The sequence below is a fragment of the Lutjanus erythropterus genome, chromosome 1 (genome assembly GCF_056507025.1).
Source record: "Lutjanus erythropterus isolate fLutEry1 chromosome 1, fLutEry1.hap2, whole genome shotgun sequence".
Lineage (NCBI taxonomy): Eukaryota > Metazoa > Chordata > Actinopteri > Lutjaniformes > Lutjanidae > Lutjanus > Lutjanus erythropterus.
Window position 1 is genome coordinate 4,723,934 of NC_139317.1, and position 17,898 is coordinate 4,741,831.

Here is a 17,898-nt window from a genome sequence, read left to right on the forward strand (position 1 = left end):
AGGTTTGAACTGCCGTGAATTTTTCAGCCTAAAATTAAAAATAACAACAGCGTCATTGTTTCATCAAAGTGTCAGACGGCTGCTTAGCTACAGCACCACCACACCCTCCATGAAACTGATGCGTTTGTTTTCATTCACGAGTTGTTCGGGAAAGGGCGGTTCCCTCTGGTGATTAACACAGAATCTCCCGGCGGTCGACGCTGGTTTACCACAGGAAGCGCCCCCGCAGAAGGAGCCAATCAGAGCGAAGGACGCCGCTGTACGCGTATTTTGAATTGTGTACAAACGGACTGGACTGAGAGCAGCAGAGAGGAGACACGCCGCTTGTCTCATTGACAAGTTTTGGTTTTTAAACTGTTCACTGATCATAACGAGAGTCTGGAATTAAACCATGAGAAAGAGGTAAGAACTAAATATTTTTCAACATACAATCAGTTTGTAAAACGTCAAATAACGTTTGTTATTAAGTAGTAATAACCGTTGATCAGATTAGCTAGCTAGCTAACGTTAGCTAAACTATCATCAGCGTCAGTTAGCTCCATCAGATGAGTGATTTCTGTGCGTTTATTTTATTTAAATGTTATGAACGAGCTAACCATGCTTCTCTCTGGCTGCAGCGAGGTGCTGGCAGCAGAGGCGGTGTCAACGCTGAATAAAGCGCTGTGCCATCTGAAGGATATTTGGGAAGAGATCGGTATCCCAGAGGACCAGAGGCTACAGAGAACCAATGTAGTCAAGAACCACATCAAGGTGAGACAACAAATACCACAAGGGGATCACCATGGTTATAAACACGAGATGAAACCTCTAATGACTAAACCTGTTGTTTCTGTGGTTGTCATTTGGCCTATGAGCAGGTTTCGACAGAGGAGGAGAGGAGGGGGGGTACCAGAGCACAAAACTCATGAGTGAAACTACACTGTAATTACTAAGGGACATGACATTGTTCAACAGAGTAGAGTTTAGTTTTGCTTACATTCGCTAGATCTTGTCTGATACTGGGTTTTTAAGGCTGAAACTAATACTGACTCTTAAAACATCTGATAAGGAAAAACTGGGATCAGTATCTGTACTGACTGGGACATTTTGTACTGTGTAAAAAAATAACTTGTAATGGTGTTTCTGTATTGCTTCAAACATATTTGTCTGCACTGTACTGAAATTTCTTCTTGCTTATCAGCAGTCAGACGTTTTGATATCGGAATGTCCACCATGAGTTAATTTTACCATTTATCTGAGATTTATCTTAGAAATGTCAACAGTGACAGGTGTTCATTTCTGGGTAAAAGAGCCCAATTCTTTTCTGACTGATAAAATGAAGTTAAACATTTTGACAGTTTCGTGTTTTGTGGTGCTCCATGTAGTTTCCAACTTCTAGACATTCATCATATTCATGTTATCGTTATCTAGACTAAAGTCTAACTAATGTAATTTATCATACAGATGTGATGTGTGAATGAGTCATCCGTTAATTACAAGTGCATACCCTTTCAGACTTTTTAAAATGTGAATAACCACCAGCTTCTGACAAATGAATGTTAAAATTTACCAGCTGCTCAATAGTAAATTATTGTTTTGTTTTGTTTTTGTTTGATATCAACCAGCTACTTTCATGTTTTACAGCATTTGTCTGGTGGCTGATGCTGTTTCACATCCTGCTACAGCCACTGCTGGCTATTTCTATTTAAATTATTGCTGTTACTGCATTTACCAACCAATATTAGATGAGTATAGCTGATATTTAACTTTGAACCTTTTATGATGAGTAAAGGCAACGAATCCCCCCCTTTTGACATTTACAAAAACTTGTTTTCACTTTAGGCAACTGTGTGACAGTTGGTGTCTAGAAGGGGGATTCCATTATACAAACCGGGGGAGAAAAAACTACCAGAAAAAAACATGTAATAATGAGATACAACAATCAATAGTTCATGTTTTCTACAGCTGTCCTTTCTACTTATCTCACTCACTGAGTGTTTGCAGACAACATGTTGTATGTATTTATTACGCATTAATAAACTTGGACAAGTAATTATACAGCAGAATTTTTAGACTCACATGTCTGCACCAGGAAACAGTATTACTATAAAATATTTCAGCTCCATGGTTGAAAATAGATATATGTTGAATGGAAGGAAATTAAAAATATCTGCATCCATATTTGCTGAACTATCAATGAGAAATATCTGCTACTTCATATCTACATGTCTTTGTTTTTCTGATATATTTCATTGTATTTATCCATCAGAGCTTACTGGATATGATGATCAAAGAGGAGGAATCTCTGAAAAAGAGGCTCATTAACAGCATTCAGACATGCAGAGCAGAAATGGAGAAACTCTATCTGGAACTTCAGCTTCCTGTGTTTGAGGTAACAAAAGCTCCAGTGTTTTAAAAAACATATTTTTTAACACCACCGGCAGAATGAAGTTGATAACAAATATTACCTTCTTTTTCCCTGTTAACTCACAATAATGTCTCCATAAAATAAAAAAAACTAAAGAGATTTCTAACCAAAGTTAATATAAAACGATGTTGTTATTAGTTGGTTTGTGATAAACAGATTTATAGGCTTTAATGGTTTGTTTGAGAATCCATGAATTATCTCATCTGTATGTTCAGGAGGAGAAGGGTATCAGCATGCTGCAGCAGGAGAAGAACATCCGCACTCAGATGGAGGCTCTGGTAAAGGAGAAGACCCAGCGGATGCAGCAGCTGAAGCTTCTGCTGGAGCAGGACCAGGACCTGTGCGACATCCTGTGCTCCATGCCTTACGGCATCTCTCCAGACTCCGTCCCCTCGCCGGAGCAGCTGGAGAACTTCAGGCAGCACATCGCTAACCAGAACGCAGAGAAGGTGGGAGCTCGTTTTTGTTACATCTGCCTCTCAGCTGTTCAGTTATTTTCACTGCATGGATAGAAAAGCTTCTTCCAGGTCTGCAGGTTGTACTTTGGATGGTGGTGGTAGACGTGCACAGACTGTAGGGGCTGTATTAGAAAAATATGTGTTTGTGCAGCACAATCTTCTCTTTGTGTCATAGTGTCAGGTGACTTCAAGGTCGATTAAATTCAAAGGCTCCTGTTGTGTGTGGACCCTTTTCAAAAGCAGTTAGATAAGATCAAAAAACTGGTTGACAATATTAAGTAGGCTGATTCTCTCAGTTTATATTGTTTAAGTATATTTTTATAACATTTAGGTGAGAATGTGAGATTAGAGTATAATAAATGTTTCAGAAAATATCATGGTATACAGAATTGTAAAATCATTAGTATTATTAGTTACAGTGACACTTAAAGGAATGAAAACAAGTTTTTTTAATCATAATTTCACAAAATATTATGTCCTGACAGACTTCATTATTGAAACCATTTTTTAAAAATTGAAGTATGTACCTGTCAGTTTTCATCCCATGACACTGGTGCCACTACAACCCCACATTTAGGCCATTTGGAGTGTAACCACATCATTATAGGGAATCTGGAAACTTTTTGCTGTGTTGCAACCTGATGCCTCATAAGTTGTTACTACTGAGAGTTATTTTATGGCAAAATGCTGCAGGTCAAAGACAAAAAGTGTACGTTGGACTGTCCCACAGAGTGTCATCATCACATTGGAAATTAGTAACATTTAAATTTGTCCACTTAGTTTAGACATCTTACAATAAAAGATAAGGTGGGTTTTAATACTTTTAAACTTTTGTCCATCTAATCTTTGCTTGACCAAATGATGCTTTGCTTTTATGTTTTCAGGCCAAGCGGTATGCTGAGTTCACGGACCTCAAAAAGCAGATCATCCTGTACATGGAAGAGCTGGAACACATCCCTGAGACCAGCTTCGAGAAGGACGTCGTCTGTGAGGATGAAGACTCCTTTTGTCTTTCCAGAGACAATATTACTGCACTCAAACTGCTTATTTGTCAGGTGAGATCGTTTTATTATAATCCTTAAAAGAATAAAGGAAAGTTCTTTTTTCCCACAAATTATAATCAGGCCTTGAAAAATGGCTGGCTGATGTTTGAGCTTTTCTATACGTCAGTTAAACATGCATAATAAGTGCTCCAGCACTGCCCTGGATAGACGTGATTCACAGTCACAGTTCAAGCGACTGATGTTGGTAAGTGATGCAACTTCACGTCCTCTTGATCCTTCAGTTGGAGGAACGTAAGGCAGAGAACGAGGCGATGTGTGAGAGTCACAGAGAGAAGATCCAGCAGCTGTGGGACAGACTGCAGGTGCCTCAGGAGGAGAGAGAGGCCTTCAACGAACACATGGTCATATCTAAGAAGAGGAACCTGGAAGCGGTGAGAAGATTTAAATATCCTGTGTGCAGCTGACTTCCTGCTTCATCCATTTTTAGCTGAAACTGTCAGCACCGTAGCTGCTGTTTTACTGTCCACACTGTCTTTTTCGTCCTCAGTTACAAGCAGAAGTTCAGCGTCTGGAGGAGCTCAAACTGCTAAACATCCGCAACGTCACAGACGCCATCCGCTCCGAGATCGCTGTGTTTTGGGAAAAGTGTTTCTTCAGCATCGACCAGCGGCAGGATTTCACACCATATTTTAGCGGTGGGTTATCTTTGTTTGACATTTTAATCTTGATCAGAACAACATCCGAGTTTAGAAAAGTGTTAAGACTCTAATTGACTGTTTTCAGAGGATTATACTGAGGAGCTGCTGAGTCTGCACGATGCCGAGATCCAGCGCTTGAAGCAGCATTACGAGGTCCACAGAGAGCTTTTTGATGGAGTCCACCAATGGGAGGAGAGCTGGAGACTCTTCCAGGAGCTGGAGGTGAGTCTGGCGGAGGAAGGAAACAAATACTGGCCAGGAACAAAAACCAAAGAAGTAACAAAACTTACCTGTCCAACAGTCCATCTGAACCTGGGAGACTAAACTATTAGATTTCACAGACACTTGCCAGCTACAGTGTCTCCATGAAAGAATATTTTAAAAGTTCAGATGAATTTGCACATGTGGTAGTTATCTGAGCTGTCTTGAAGCATCCATTTGGTTAATTCAGTTGGTCAGAAGTATTGTTTTTTTCTAATTCATATATTTTCTGTATAAATATAAAATTGTTTTTATTTAGTTGTTTTTTGTTTGGTTGGTTTTTGTAATTCTAAGTAGATGCACCGAAACCCTGACAATACAAATAGAAAAGGTAAATAATATGAATACTAAAAAATAAAAAATATACACATTTTTTCCCAGTGTGCATTTGCTGGCATTTTACATGTCTACTGTTTTTTTTTTTTTTTTGTTTTTTTCATGTCTGTTTATTCTCTTTAAACCCAGTAATGCTGCACAGTTGCACAATAAGATTAAGATACTCTGTGACATGTCAGACAGAAACTATGATAACAGAGACAGAAAAGAAACAAATGAAAAGGGGAAAAGTACGATGTTGAGAGTTTTCTATCACTTTTTTTTATCATTTACGTTCATGCTAGTTTTTCTGTCCTCTCCAGCGGGTAGAGAAGCAGAGAAGCGATATTTCCACCTGTTTTGCCCACAGTTGTTGTTTTACACAAACACATCAGGTTTGTTATGCTAATAGCAAATGTGAAAAACTGTTTAGAAATTGTCAAGATATTGTTGCCATAGAAACAAAACACAAGAGCAGCGTTTAGAGAGGAAACTCTTACCACAGAAGCGCTTCGTCCCAGCAGCCAGCCAGAGGAAATCTGAACACAAGATCTTTACTTCTTTAATCCAATTAATCACTTCATTCAAATTCAATTTGTTCAATTTCAGTCAGTCTGGATTTCATTACTTTGGAAACAATGAATCATGTTCGAGCACTGAGCTTTTTAATCGTCAACACTGCTGCTACTGCTGTATTTTTCCCTTCAGACGTTTATCTGGCCATACTGCTACACATTTGAAAGAATATTTTTATGAACTGTCTGTCTCTTTCATGTTTCTCTTTCATAGAAAAAAGCAACAGATCCGACAAGGTTCACTAACAGAGGAGGGAATCTTCTCAAAGAGGAGAAACAGAGATCTGAGCTGCATAAAAATCTGCCAAAGGTAAGATACAAAGGCCATCTGTTACTCTCTGAACTTTTATAAACTCTTCATTGCACTGTAACTTCTCATCATATGTGTGTGTTTGTTTGTTTTTTAAGCTTGAGAAGAAATTGAAAGCCCAGATTGATACGTGGGAAGGTGAGCAGGGTCGTGAGTTTCTAGTTAACGGACAGAAGTTCCTGCAGTACGTGGAGGAGCAGTGGGAGCTGCACCGAGTAGAGAAAGAGAGGGAGAAACAAGAGCGGGTAAACACACTTCATTGTTGTTTTATCAGCTTGGCCTCCGTGTTTGCTGGAAAGTGTGTTGACATTTCTCTGTACAAACTCTGAACAGCATCTCAAGAAGAGCAAACAGATCGAGGAGGACATGCTGTACGGGACAGCAGTACGGACGCCCACCAAACGCAGATTCCTCGGCGCTGCTACACCAAATAAATCACGAAAGGTGGTAAAACCTATCTCTGGTTCACTCTTTTACAATAGTTATGGTATAAATTTTTGATGTCATTAAAGTTCAGTCTCTGTAGTCGTCTGGTTCTGTCAGCACTAACCCCTGTCCTTCTGTCTCTCTCATCAGTTTAACGCGACTTCCAGCATCTCTAGTGCCACATCTAACAGCACCATGCGCTCTGTCTATGGTGGAACTGTCTGTCGCTCACCTGTGCCCCGCCCACCTCTCTCAGCAAACAAGGTTGGTTTACTTTTGAAGATTAAAGAAGTAGGGCCTCACGAAACTGGATTTTTAGGGATGATACTGATATTTGGGATTTAAAAAAAACAATCAGATTTTGATGTATCAGCTGATATTCAAAAAGGATATAATATATAGAGCTGCAACAGTTCGTCAGTTCATTGTAAATTAATTTCCAACTGTTTTTCTAATCAATTTATTATTTAGTTAATCATTCTTTATGAAAAACTTCCCTGAAAAATTCTCTCTCTCGCATGAATATTTTCTGGCTTCTTTGGTCTTCTCTGACAATAAATTGAATATCTTTCAGTTTCAGACAAAATAACATTTGAGGGCATCACCTTGGACTTTGGTAAACAGTCAACAACATTTTTAAACATTTTCTGAAAGTTTTTTGACCAAACAACTTATTGATTAATCGAAAAAACAATAAATTGATCTGTAATGAAAATAATTGTTAGCTGCAGCCCCAATAAGGTATAAAATATAGAATATATTCAACAAATTTACAGTTTAACAATAAATGTTCTTGCCCAAAATGATATCAGGACACTGAAATATTAAGCTTTCACTGGTATTTGTAATAATTATGGATAATAAAATAAAATTAAAAAAACACAAATAAAGCAAAATATAAATATATTAACCCTGAATTAAGAAAAAGGATCAAATACACACCGCATGTTGCCCATAAAGATAACAAATAAAAACAATCTGCATGTTCTGTTCACAAAAAAAACTTAAAAAAACTAGACACATCAAACCTGATAGAAAAGTAACAGGAAACAAAAAAATCTCTCAGAATTGTTTTGTATCTGAATACATAACAGTCACTTTTCTGCCATTTTTTCTTCTCCACTTTTCCTTAAACGTCTGTTGAATGTGAACTTGCTTACCTGCTGTTTCTTGAGCTGAACTCTAAATCATCAGTTCACTCAGATGATTTGGGACGTAGAGATGTTTCCTTCCTTCCTCCATTTAATTCTTTCTCCATTTAACTCTAACAACTTGTTTGGTTGTATTGTGTCATTAAAGAGTGTCAGTGGTCCCACTTGTCTGATGTGATTCCGTCCTGCTGTGTTTGTCCTCCAGGTCCCAGCAGTACGGACGCCAGGCAAAAGTAAACCCCCCCACCCACGACTGCAAGGCTGTAACAAGGAGAACGAGGCCCAGGCGAAGGGGAGCCCTCTGAGTGGTGCGTTGCTGACCCACGCTAGTCCACAGCGTAACTTCAGCATAACCTCTGTTGCCAGCACATATTCAGAGTTTGTGGTAATTGACACTTTTGTCTCTAATGTTTCTTCTCTGCATCTTTTTTTTTTTTTTTCCCACATTACCATGCAATAACACATGTAAATGTACTGCAGAGGATATGAAAATGCTAATGATGTTAATTTATATTGTAGAGGGACTTGGTCAACACTGAATCTGTTCAGTCAAGGTGTGTTTGGAATCTTTAAAGCTTCTGTAGTTCTGACTAATCCTCTTTAACTTGCTGTTGTTGCATGCCTCTGATCAAAAGGAAGGTTACCCTTAAAGAGCTACTTAACATGCTGTTTGAGCCTGAACATGTACGGTTAGCGCAGGGCATTCGGACCAACATCAGCCCTGTGTTGGAGTTTTTCTTCAGGCACCAGTGAAAAATGCTCTCCGGGAAATTCAATTTGAGTAACAGATCCATGAATCTGAGGGCTTCTCAGACACCAAAACACAGAGTCATCGTTTTACAACTCTGGAAACTTAACACGATGGCACTTATTTCATTTGTTTTGCCACAGCCTCCTGTGCAAATGAATGAGAGAGCTGCATTTTTTCCAGCTCTGACAGACCTTTTTTTTTTCTTTTAGTCTTTATCTCGCAAGAGTAAAAGATAAAAAACTGTACATCTGACTTAAAATCACCTGCTCATCTCCCCAATACAAAAAAAATTACTATCAATGTTTGAAGGAAAACATCACGCTGTTTCTTATTTGACCCTTTTTATTCTTCTTAAATCTTCACCTTGTTTCAATATTTACTCAGACTACTTTAATCTGCTCACCATGCTTTTACCTTCACTTCTCTTTTCTCTGACACACACATGCAAACACACACTTACACTGGTCTGTTACAGAGCACACACCGGCTTGTCTCGCCCCGCCTCTTTCTGTATGTCTCCGCCTGTATGTGTCTGATCTCTTGACTTCCTTCATCAGCTGTATATTTTCCAGAGTTGATTTAGTTTTCACAGCAGCAGGTGAGACACGTGTGAGGAGGCTTGTTGTTAGTGATGGAGCCTATTAAAAAAATTATAAAAATATGGGAGTGGTTTTTCACTCCTTCCCCGTCCCACTCCCACAAAAATACCCCTGTCCTGTCCCATCCCAGTCCCAGAATAAAGATATTACACACATTTTTATATATATAAAAAATCAATCTATTGTTTGTCCTGTTGAATTTTTTCCCGTCCCATCCCAGTCCTGTGATTAATAGTGACATTGATTGTCATCCTGCTGGATGAAATACATTTACTTCAACAACGTCAAACCAGTTTTGAGGGGTTTGTAATTAGAATCCTGGTAAATGTAGGAAGCACTGAATAAAAGTAGACTGTCCAGGAAAAATGGCTTCATCAAAATAGAATAACAACATTTCGTGATGCAGATAACCTGATGAGGCTGCAGTGAAACACTCATTGGTCAGAGTTTTAACCTCACTTGTCTCTGTGTGACTGTCTTCTCTCTGATTCTCTCTAACAGCCTTCAGTGTGTCTTTTCATCATGTTTAGAAACTGATAAGCGTCTGTTTGCTCCTGTGCGTCGTCTCTTCCTCGTATTGTCACGTTACGTACGAGGGATCGTCTTTAACGGCTGCTCCTGTCTCCGCAGCGAGACCTGTCCAAGGCCTCTAACGCCAAGATCCAGCACGACATCCTGAACTCCACCACCACCAACCTCTGACCTCGCCACCCACGAAGACCGGTGACCACATCAGCTATCATATCGGAGTTCTGATCTCACTACCTTTCACTGCTATCTGCTTTTATATGTAAATGAAGGTGATAATATATTAAGTGTTAAGTCGGTGATAAACAAAGAGTCAGTCGTCAGTCGCTGAGCATGTCGTCTTCAGTGCTGCTGGATCTTTGTCTGTCACTGTCTGTAAGAAGAAACAAATGTTTGTATCGTAAGTTAAACTAACACTATTTTGGCTCCCTAAATGTAATGAGATGTAATAAATTTGGTGGCGTCTTGTACTGCACATTTTTTAAAAAGAGGAATGAAAGAAAGTTTGGCTTTCTGTTGTTATGCAAGCTGAGGTTACAGGCCAAATGTATTATGAATATTTTGCACTTTTTTTTTAGAAAACATATTACAGCATATAGTGTAATTTTACACACACACACACACACACACACACACACACACTGTTCCATCCAAATCTGTTTTATACATGTATGTATTTGTGTATATATTTCTTTATCCACTGTTCTCTTCACAGTCTGCACTGTCCACAGGCAGTTTGAATGTTAGTTAAAGTATGTTATATCGGTGCTGTGTAATAGTTTTAATAGATCTAAATCACATGAATTCAGCACACTATCATGGCTGATTTGGAAAAGCTTGTCAAAATACAATAAATGCTTTTTCACCCATAAAGCCCAGACTGGTTATGTTTTTTAATATTCACTTTTTTTCACCTTGAGCCTGTGTTGTTAAATGAAACATCGAAATGTACATATTCTCATACAGGAAAAGGTGGCAAAATGGCCATGATGAATTAACAAATATAGTAAAATTTCCACATACTACAGTATCTATAAAAGTCTGTACTCCATTAGAATATTTTAGCCACATTATCTTGCCGTCAGACAGCTTTTCCCAACAGGAAACTGATGTTATATAAGCCAAGTATTGTCCTCTCCAAACCAACCCTGCTCCTTTGGCAAAACCAGTAAGTTTACCTCGCTTGTGTCATTGTGTGACTTTGGTGAATCTGTCAACAACCTGTAATATTGCCATTGTCACAACAACCTTTTTTGGCACACTCCTATTCAACTGTAAGTAAAAGACTTCATACGTACAACCTCACTTGAAAAATCGAACTATCCCTTTAAGTTTGTCAGGTGTGAGTGAATCTGATTTGACTGTTCACACAACAGTGTGGACAGATTTCACAATCAAATATGTGGCTCCTGCTTTTTTTTATCTGGTTATACAAAAAAAAAAAAACAAGTAAAAAGTACAATCAGTTATGTTTTTTAAGGATGTTGTAAAGCATTGGTTCCCAACCTGTGGTCTGGACCCCCCCATTAGGGGTGATGCATTTTGTGCATTGTGTGCATTTTCCTTAACCAATAATTGAAAATGCTAACAATTGATTAATTGGTGAATCAGTAATAATTAATAAGATATGAAACACATATTTTTTTCTCTTTTTTCTTCTCATTTTAAGTTTAATTTGAAGTGTCCTTATCCAATGAGTGACTCCGCCAGACAAAACAAAGTCAAATGAGGCGCAATTAATGCCATTTCTAGATTATTGATTAATTCTAAATTAATGCCTCCAAGGAAAAAAAGGTTGGGAACCACTGCTGCAAGGAGAAGAAGTATCACAAACTATACTTTCTAAATTATTATTGACTAATAGATTATTGACTTCATTGTACATACTTTTACTCACCTGTAGCCATCAGACATTTAGTCAATAAAAAGTGTAAAGTAGTGTGGATTACAAATTCTTTTCAGCAGATGAACCTCTCTGACCTCTCTGTCAGCAAATTCCTCTGATTGAGGGTCTTAAAGATTTACTCAGTGAACAGTGATAAGCTTTGTGTGTTCAGTAAACTAAAGCCAAATACTGACTAATCAGTGAGTTCAGTTCAATGCAACATATCGAAAGATGAGCATCAAAAGATATTTTAAGAAGATGTAAAAAACAGAATCTACACTGTAACAGCAAATACATCAACAAAAGTTACTCTACATAACAGGATTATGTTAATCATATTTAGTTAAATTGTTAATAACCTATATTAATTGAATCAGTGTTGATTAAAGATCAGTGGAGATGAGCTGCTGTTATCTGACTTTAACTCAGAGGGGTTTAAACTTGTTGCAGACAGACTTCTGGCTGCTTTCATTGTCTTGTTACTCACTCAACCAGCTGCCAGATTAGTTTGTGTTAATCTTCAGTACACAGTGTGTTTTTGCATATGTGGCCTTCTATCATTGGTCTCTTAAAAACTGAAAGTTGTGAGGTTTTCTGTTATCTAGTTACCTAATACCTGTAGAAAGTAGAATTTTAGAACCTCATCAAGGAGATGAAAAGATGTTGTGTCAGCATTCAACAACTTCCCTTGAAAAACACTGTTACATGCTCTCTGTCTGAGGCTGAAGTGGCACTAAATTAGAAAGTGAAAGGAATATTTTGTGCATTACCGATCAAAGCTGAAAATAGGAACCTCTATACTGAATGTCACAAGTTGAGTCTCTCATGAGGCAAATTAGAGGAAAATTAGTGACACTTTATAGCCCAAACTGTGTTCGGAACAGACAGTAAGTACATGGATTTAAAGCTACATTGATCATTTTTTGAACATGGAGAAATCACCCTGATATACAGCTCTGTTGGCTGGGAAAGTCTAAACCAGCTTCTATGAAACATATCTGGGTTTGTGGCTGCTAATTGTTCAACCCTCTAAACCACTTTTCTTCAGTCTTTTGAACATTTCATGCTGGATTTGTAGCTACTTTCACCTGCCGACAGTTTTAAAAATTAAAAATAGTTGATTATCTTGTCAGTGCAGCTACCAGCAATCATGTTATGTTACAGGAAGTAATGTGATACCATGTTTATATCAGAAATATTTCTTTATGGAGATAGTAATAATAATGTACAGACAAAAATAAGTATTTTGTTATAATATTATGTGCATTAATGATAATATCCATACTTCAGCATCAAAATAAGAAGCAAGATTATTGGATTTTTCAGTGTTTGTGTCTAGGGGCTGCAGTTAAAAAGTAGCTATGCCAAATCAGGCACATTCCATCTCTTCTTTTTAAAATTTGATTATTTTGTTGGTGGGTTTTTTTTTTTGTTTTTTTTGTTTTTTGGTGTTCTGGTTGGGTGATATATTGATATTACACTGTGATATGAGACCAGATTTTGTATTAGATTATAGATATTCTTACATCATCATATGGCACAAACGTTGCTGCTGGATGTAATTTTCTGAACTTGTCAGAATATTCTGGATGTGCTATTATTAGTCATCAAAAATGTCACTGTGCTAATATTTTGTGAAAGCACATTAGTCAACCAGAAAATACTGTCACAATAATGACAAATATCGTTATTGAGGAATCTGGTTAAAAATACAGATATTGCCATTAAAGTCTCATAAAGAATCTGCCTCTTTGAGCCTCTCCGGCTGTCAGACAGGTTACATTTTATGGAGGTCAGGGCTTTTACTCTGAAGGACTCGCGCCGGAAGTCTGTCCTACTGGAAAAACCTTCCGGAGGAGGAACTAAAACACATCTATGGAGGAACACATGATGCTAAAGGGCTGACAGATCAGACGGTGTGGGTCAGACACTCTGCGCACACTAAGTTTTTACACAGTTTTGTTTAGTTTTTTTAAAGAAGCGGCTCAGCCATGTCCGGAGCGTTAGCACGGCTGCTCTTCTACCCGACGTTAGCCTACAATGTCGTCATGGAGAAGGTGTCGTCGAGGCGGTGGTTTGACCGAGTGGACGAGACGGTGGTCCTCGGAGCGCTGCCGTTCAGGTCCATGACCAAACAGGTCAGACTGACAGACGCTAGATTTCCTAGTCAGGACTGAACACTGTGTCATTTTCTGTCGTTTTAAAGCCGCAATAACAATTAATATCGCCAGGAAATGAAAAGTTTTTAGACTGACTGGTAGCGTGTACCGAGGGGGCGGTGACGGCGAGTTTAACTTTAAAGGGACAGATCAGCCTAAAATCCAAAATGCATATTTTACTTTAACCTGTAGTGCAATTTATACATGTAGATTTTTTTTGTGTGTGTTTGTGTGAGAGAGAGAGTTTGGAGATTTCAGGTACCAAAAAAACAAACAACAAACAAACAAACAAAAAAAAGTTTACAAACAAACCCTAACTCCAGAAATCATGACCAGCTCACTCAAGATAATCTACAGACATTATTTTTAGCAGTTTCGTGTAGGAGCAATTTTATTTCTACCAGGGCTGCACAGTTAATAGCAATACAAATTTAATGTGGCCAAGTGCAATATCCAAATCATAGAGCCAGAACCAAATTGCATTTTTTTTAAAAGGGAAAAGTGTGTGAGATAACAGCATTATAATGAGTCACTGTGGTGCCCCATAGATGACTTGACCTAGAAATCTTGTTCTCCAGATGAAATGTTTGTTTGTTACAGACCTCAAAAAATATCACATCATCACATTTTTAATAGGGTTCTTTCAGTAAACAATAAAATTGTAATGCATCTCCACACCATATATAGTAATCATACTGCAATTTCAGTCAAAAAATACACCCACTGTAAAAAAATATGTTTTTCCAGAGCTGATGGTGGAAGCAATGCAAATTGATGCTGAGAAAATTATACAAAGTCAGTCAGCAGGGCAGAGAATGGCTAATAAATGAAACAGTTAATTTAAGGGCAAGAAAAAAATATTGTAGGCAGTATGGGTAAACAGCACTACAGGTTGGAGGAAAGATATGTATTTTTGATTTTCTGGTGAACTGTCCCTTTAACGTAGCCCTGCTGTCTTAGCATTAGCTACTCGGATAATTTTTTTTTAATTACATTAGCCACAAGAGCCACAAGCAAACAGCTGCTGAAAGAAAGATTAAAGTTAGGAATGATAAAAAACAAAAGTCTGCATGCTAAATCAAAATAATGAGATTTTAAGCCCTAGTTAAGAGTTAGTAGGTCACTGATATAACAAGTAAATAAGTTGGACCTGAGCAGCAACAAGAAGTTGATTAATGGATCAAACAGCAAATATTTTAAAACCAAAATGAATCTTTTTACTTTTTTTTCAACCTGGTTCAGATTCTCAGATGTGAAGATTTGATGCTGAATAAAGAAAGTAGCCTGATTTGACTGCATCTCTGTGAACTTTTCTAAGTTGTGACATGAAGATTGAGAAAATAATACTTATTACTTATTATCTAATTTTGATGTCTGTTTCATATTTCATAATTTTGTTCATCTGTTTTAGGTCAGAAACAAAATTCTGTCAGACTCTTGTGTTTTTAAAATAATTTGCTGTCTTTCTGTGTCTTTCAGTCTGTGGACAAAATAACAGTTGAAGCGTAACTCCAGTTCTCTGACATACATACATGCTGCGCATACAAGTTTAGGACAGTCATTTCAAAATATATGTATTTATTTTTATTTAAATAGCTTAATTCAGCCAGTAATCATATGATTGTTACAACTCACAGCTTCACTCTCATCTCTCAAATCTGAGATCTGATGGTTTCCATTTCTTGTGTTTCAGCTGGTAGAAACAGAAAATGTTCGAGGCGTTATCACCATGAATGAGATGTATGAGACCAAATATTTCTGCAACTCTGCTGAGGTGAGTTCACTGCACGTGTGTTTCTACTCTGAAGCTGAAGATTCAAGGAAACGAACGTCCAGTGTGTAATACAATAATTAAAAACTGATCCAGGAACAACTGTTATACAAAACGCTCTGATATTGTGATGTGACTGTGAGCCAAATGAGCAATTTTATCACTCAAATTAGAAGACAAGGAACTGGTTTTATATTGTTAATTTTATAGCTCTCGTGTATTTTGTGATATTTCTCAAGAAATGGGTATATTGTCTTGTGTTTGAACTATTGGTTTTTGCTTTGTAATTGAAATGAATAGTTGCTTAATCAAATAGTCATTTGACTGAAAACTATTAGAAATTATTTAACTCATTTTTCAAGCAAGTAAATGCCAAACATTTGCTAGTTCATTTGAAGATTTGCTGCTTCTTCTTTGTCATATATGATAGTAAACTGAATATATTTGGTTTTTGGACTGTTGGTTGGACAAAACAAGCCGCCTGAGGACATTATCTTGGCATATTTCACTGTTTGTTTCCTTTTTTTTAATTTGCATTAATTATGAAAATGATAAAGAAAACAAGCTTTTGTTGCAACCTTAGATTGGTTAAACACTGACCAGTCGGTCGGGGCAGAATGTGACCATGTTAAATCTCAGCCATGAACTCATGGTAAACAATTCTGTACAAACTGCTCCTGAGATCTTTAAACCAGTGTTGAGCACTGCAGGCTGATTTCTGACAGTATTACAGTCAGTCATAAATTACCTCTGATGATTTGATGTGCGGCAGGAGTGGCAGGCTGCAGGTGTGGAGCAGCTGAGGCTGAGCACCGTGGACCTGACCGGCGTTCCCAGCCTGGAGAACCTGCACCGAGGGGTGGAGTTCGCCCTGCAGCACCGAGAGCAGGGGACCAGCGTGTACGTCCACTGTAAGGCCGGACGCTCCCGCAGCGCCACGCTGGCTGCTGCCTACCTCATTCGGGTCAGTACATCACTGTGAGGATGTCAGGTCTGCTGGTTTATTTAACAGCAGTTCATTTAAAAGCCAGTGATGATGGCAGCAATGATTGTATCGAGATTCTGGCATTTTCAAGTCATTAATCTACAGAATTGTAAGTGCGTTGACTTTGACGTGCCGTCTTTCTGCTGATAGTTACACTCCTGGACTCCAGAGGAAGCCTGTCAGAAGCTGGCGTCTGTTCGGCCTCACATCCTGGTGCGCTCGGCCCAGCTGGAGATGCTGAGGAGGTACCACCAGCAGGTGTGTGGACAGTCCAGCTGAGACAGCAGAGCGGCGAGTCAGACCTCATCATGTTCCTGCAGCGGCTGGCAGACTGGACTGAGAGCCTGGTGGAAAGCCACAGTGACGTGACACACAGCCAATCCTCCGTATCATAACACACACCCACTGAAGAAAATACCAAACTATGTTTTTAAATCAAATTCTCATGAGTTTTATTGGGAAATGGCAAAGTTTTAGTGGTTCATTTACACCATATCAGTAAACTGCATGTGGCTGAAAAATATTCATTTAATATCAGGACTTTTTGAAGCTCAGAATTATGTTTAAAGAAATTGAAAGATTTGGGAAAATATCTGAACAGTCCCATGTTTGGATGTGAACAACTCATCATCTTGTTACAACCAAAAATACTTTCAGATTCCCTCAGTAAGTTAAAGGGATAGTACTCAAAAATGAAAGTTGAGTCCTTATCTACTGACCCTCATGTCGATTGATGGTCAGGTTTAGTTTTTTAGTCTGTAAAACACTGCTGGAGTTTCACAGGCAAACAGTGTTGCAGAATCTCCCAAACAATGGAAGTGAATGGTGACCAGTTTTCATACATTAAAAAACAACTGAATAAAATGTAAAAATGTTATTTACACCATGTTTTTAGCCTAAATCTTCATGTTGGGGCTTTAGGAGACCTGGATGACACCAGACAAGCAGTATGGAGGTATTTTATGTTTTGTTTTTACATTTGAAAACTGGTCACCATTCACTTCCATTGTTTTGGATATTCTGTAACACTGTTTTCCTGTGAACCTCCAGCAGTGTTTTATGGACTAACAAAATAAACCCGACCCTTAGTCGTCATGAAGGTGAGTAGACAATGACTGAATTTTCATTTTCAAGTGAAGTATCCCTTTAACATTGCAGTGCAAAAATAAAAACACTCCAGTTAATGGAGGTGCAGTGTGCTGGTAGTTTGGACTGCAGTGACACAAGGTGACATTTTAGTGCATAATACAGTGGTTACTGTTTATGTTTTATTTCAGTTTATTTGTGATGGTGCCTCAACTTCATGATAAATAAAATATTTGTATGATGAATGCAGTCTAATTGTGTGTTGTGCTTTGTTTTCAACATCCACTTTTTACTGATAAATACATGTATATTGTACGTATATGCAAAAGCTGTTCTAGTAGTGTGATAGATCGGCATTAAAACACACTTATATACTGACGGCACGACTGTTTCACATGATGGAGAGGTGAAAAGGAACCAAGTACATCAAATCCAGAACTGTAATTAAGTAAAGTACTTGTACCTAAAAATTACTGAGTACAGACAAAATATTTAAGTAACCTTCATGCTGTTTGTTGTATTTACTTGA

General features: G+C 38.1%; 2 protein-coding genes across 6 annotated transcripts; both read left to right on the forward strand.

Annotated features, from left to right (window-relative positions):
* Positions 1-284: 284 nt before the first annotated feature.
* prc1b (protein regulator of cytokinesis 1b) lies at positions 285-10,356 on the forward strand. 5 transcript variants are annotated; one of them, XM_084726949.1, is made up of 15 exons: positions 285-402; positions 618-750; positions 2,249-2,371; positions 2,623-2,856; positions 3,750-3,920; positions 4,151-4,300; positions 4,417-4,564; positions 4,653-4,789; positions 5,933-6,028; positions 6,127-6,273; positions 6,362-6,472; positions 6,605-6,718; positions 7,811-7,990; positions 8,125-8,159; positions 9,586-10,356. In XM_084726949.1, the coding sequence occupies exons 1-15, from the start codon at positions 392-394 to the stop codon at positions 9,632-9,634; spliced, it is 1,839 nt and encodes a 612-aa protein (XP_084583075.1). In that variant the 5' UTR covers positions 285-391; the 3' UTR covers positions 9,635-10,356. The 5 variants fall into 5 exon arrangements, with proteins under 5 accessions (XP_084583075.1, XP_084583406.1, XP_084583157.1 ...); XM_084727280.1 differs by having other exon boundaries at positions 7,811-7,913; XM_084727031.1 differs by lacking the exon at positions 8,125-8,159.
* Positions 10,357-13,221: 2,865 nt separating this feature from the next.
* Positions 13,222-16,733, forward strand: ptpmt1 (protein tyrosine phosphatase mitochondrial 1). Its single transcript, XM_084727404.1, has 4 exons — positions 13,222-13,506; positions 15,221-15,301; positions 16,071-16,262; positions 16,434-16,733. The coding sequence occupies exons 1-4, from the start codon at positions 13,360-13,362 to the stop codon at positions 16,560-16,562; spliced, it is 549 nt and encodes a 182-aa protein (XP_084583530.1). The 5' UTR covers positions 13,222-13,359; the 3' UTR covers positions 16,563-16,733.
* The last annotated feature ends 1,165 nt before the right edge of the window (positions 16,734-17,898 follow it).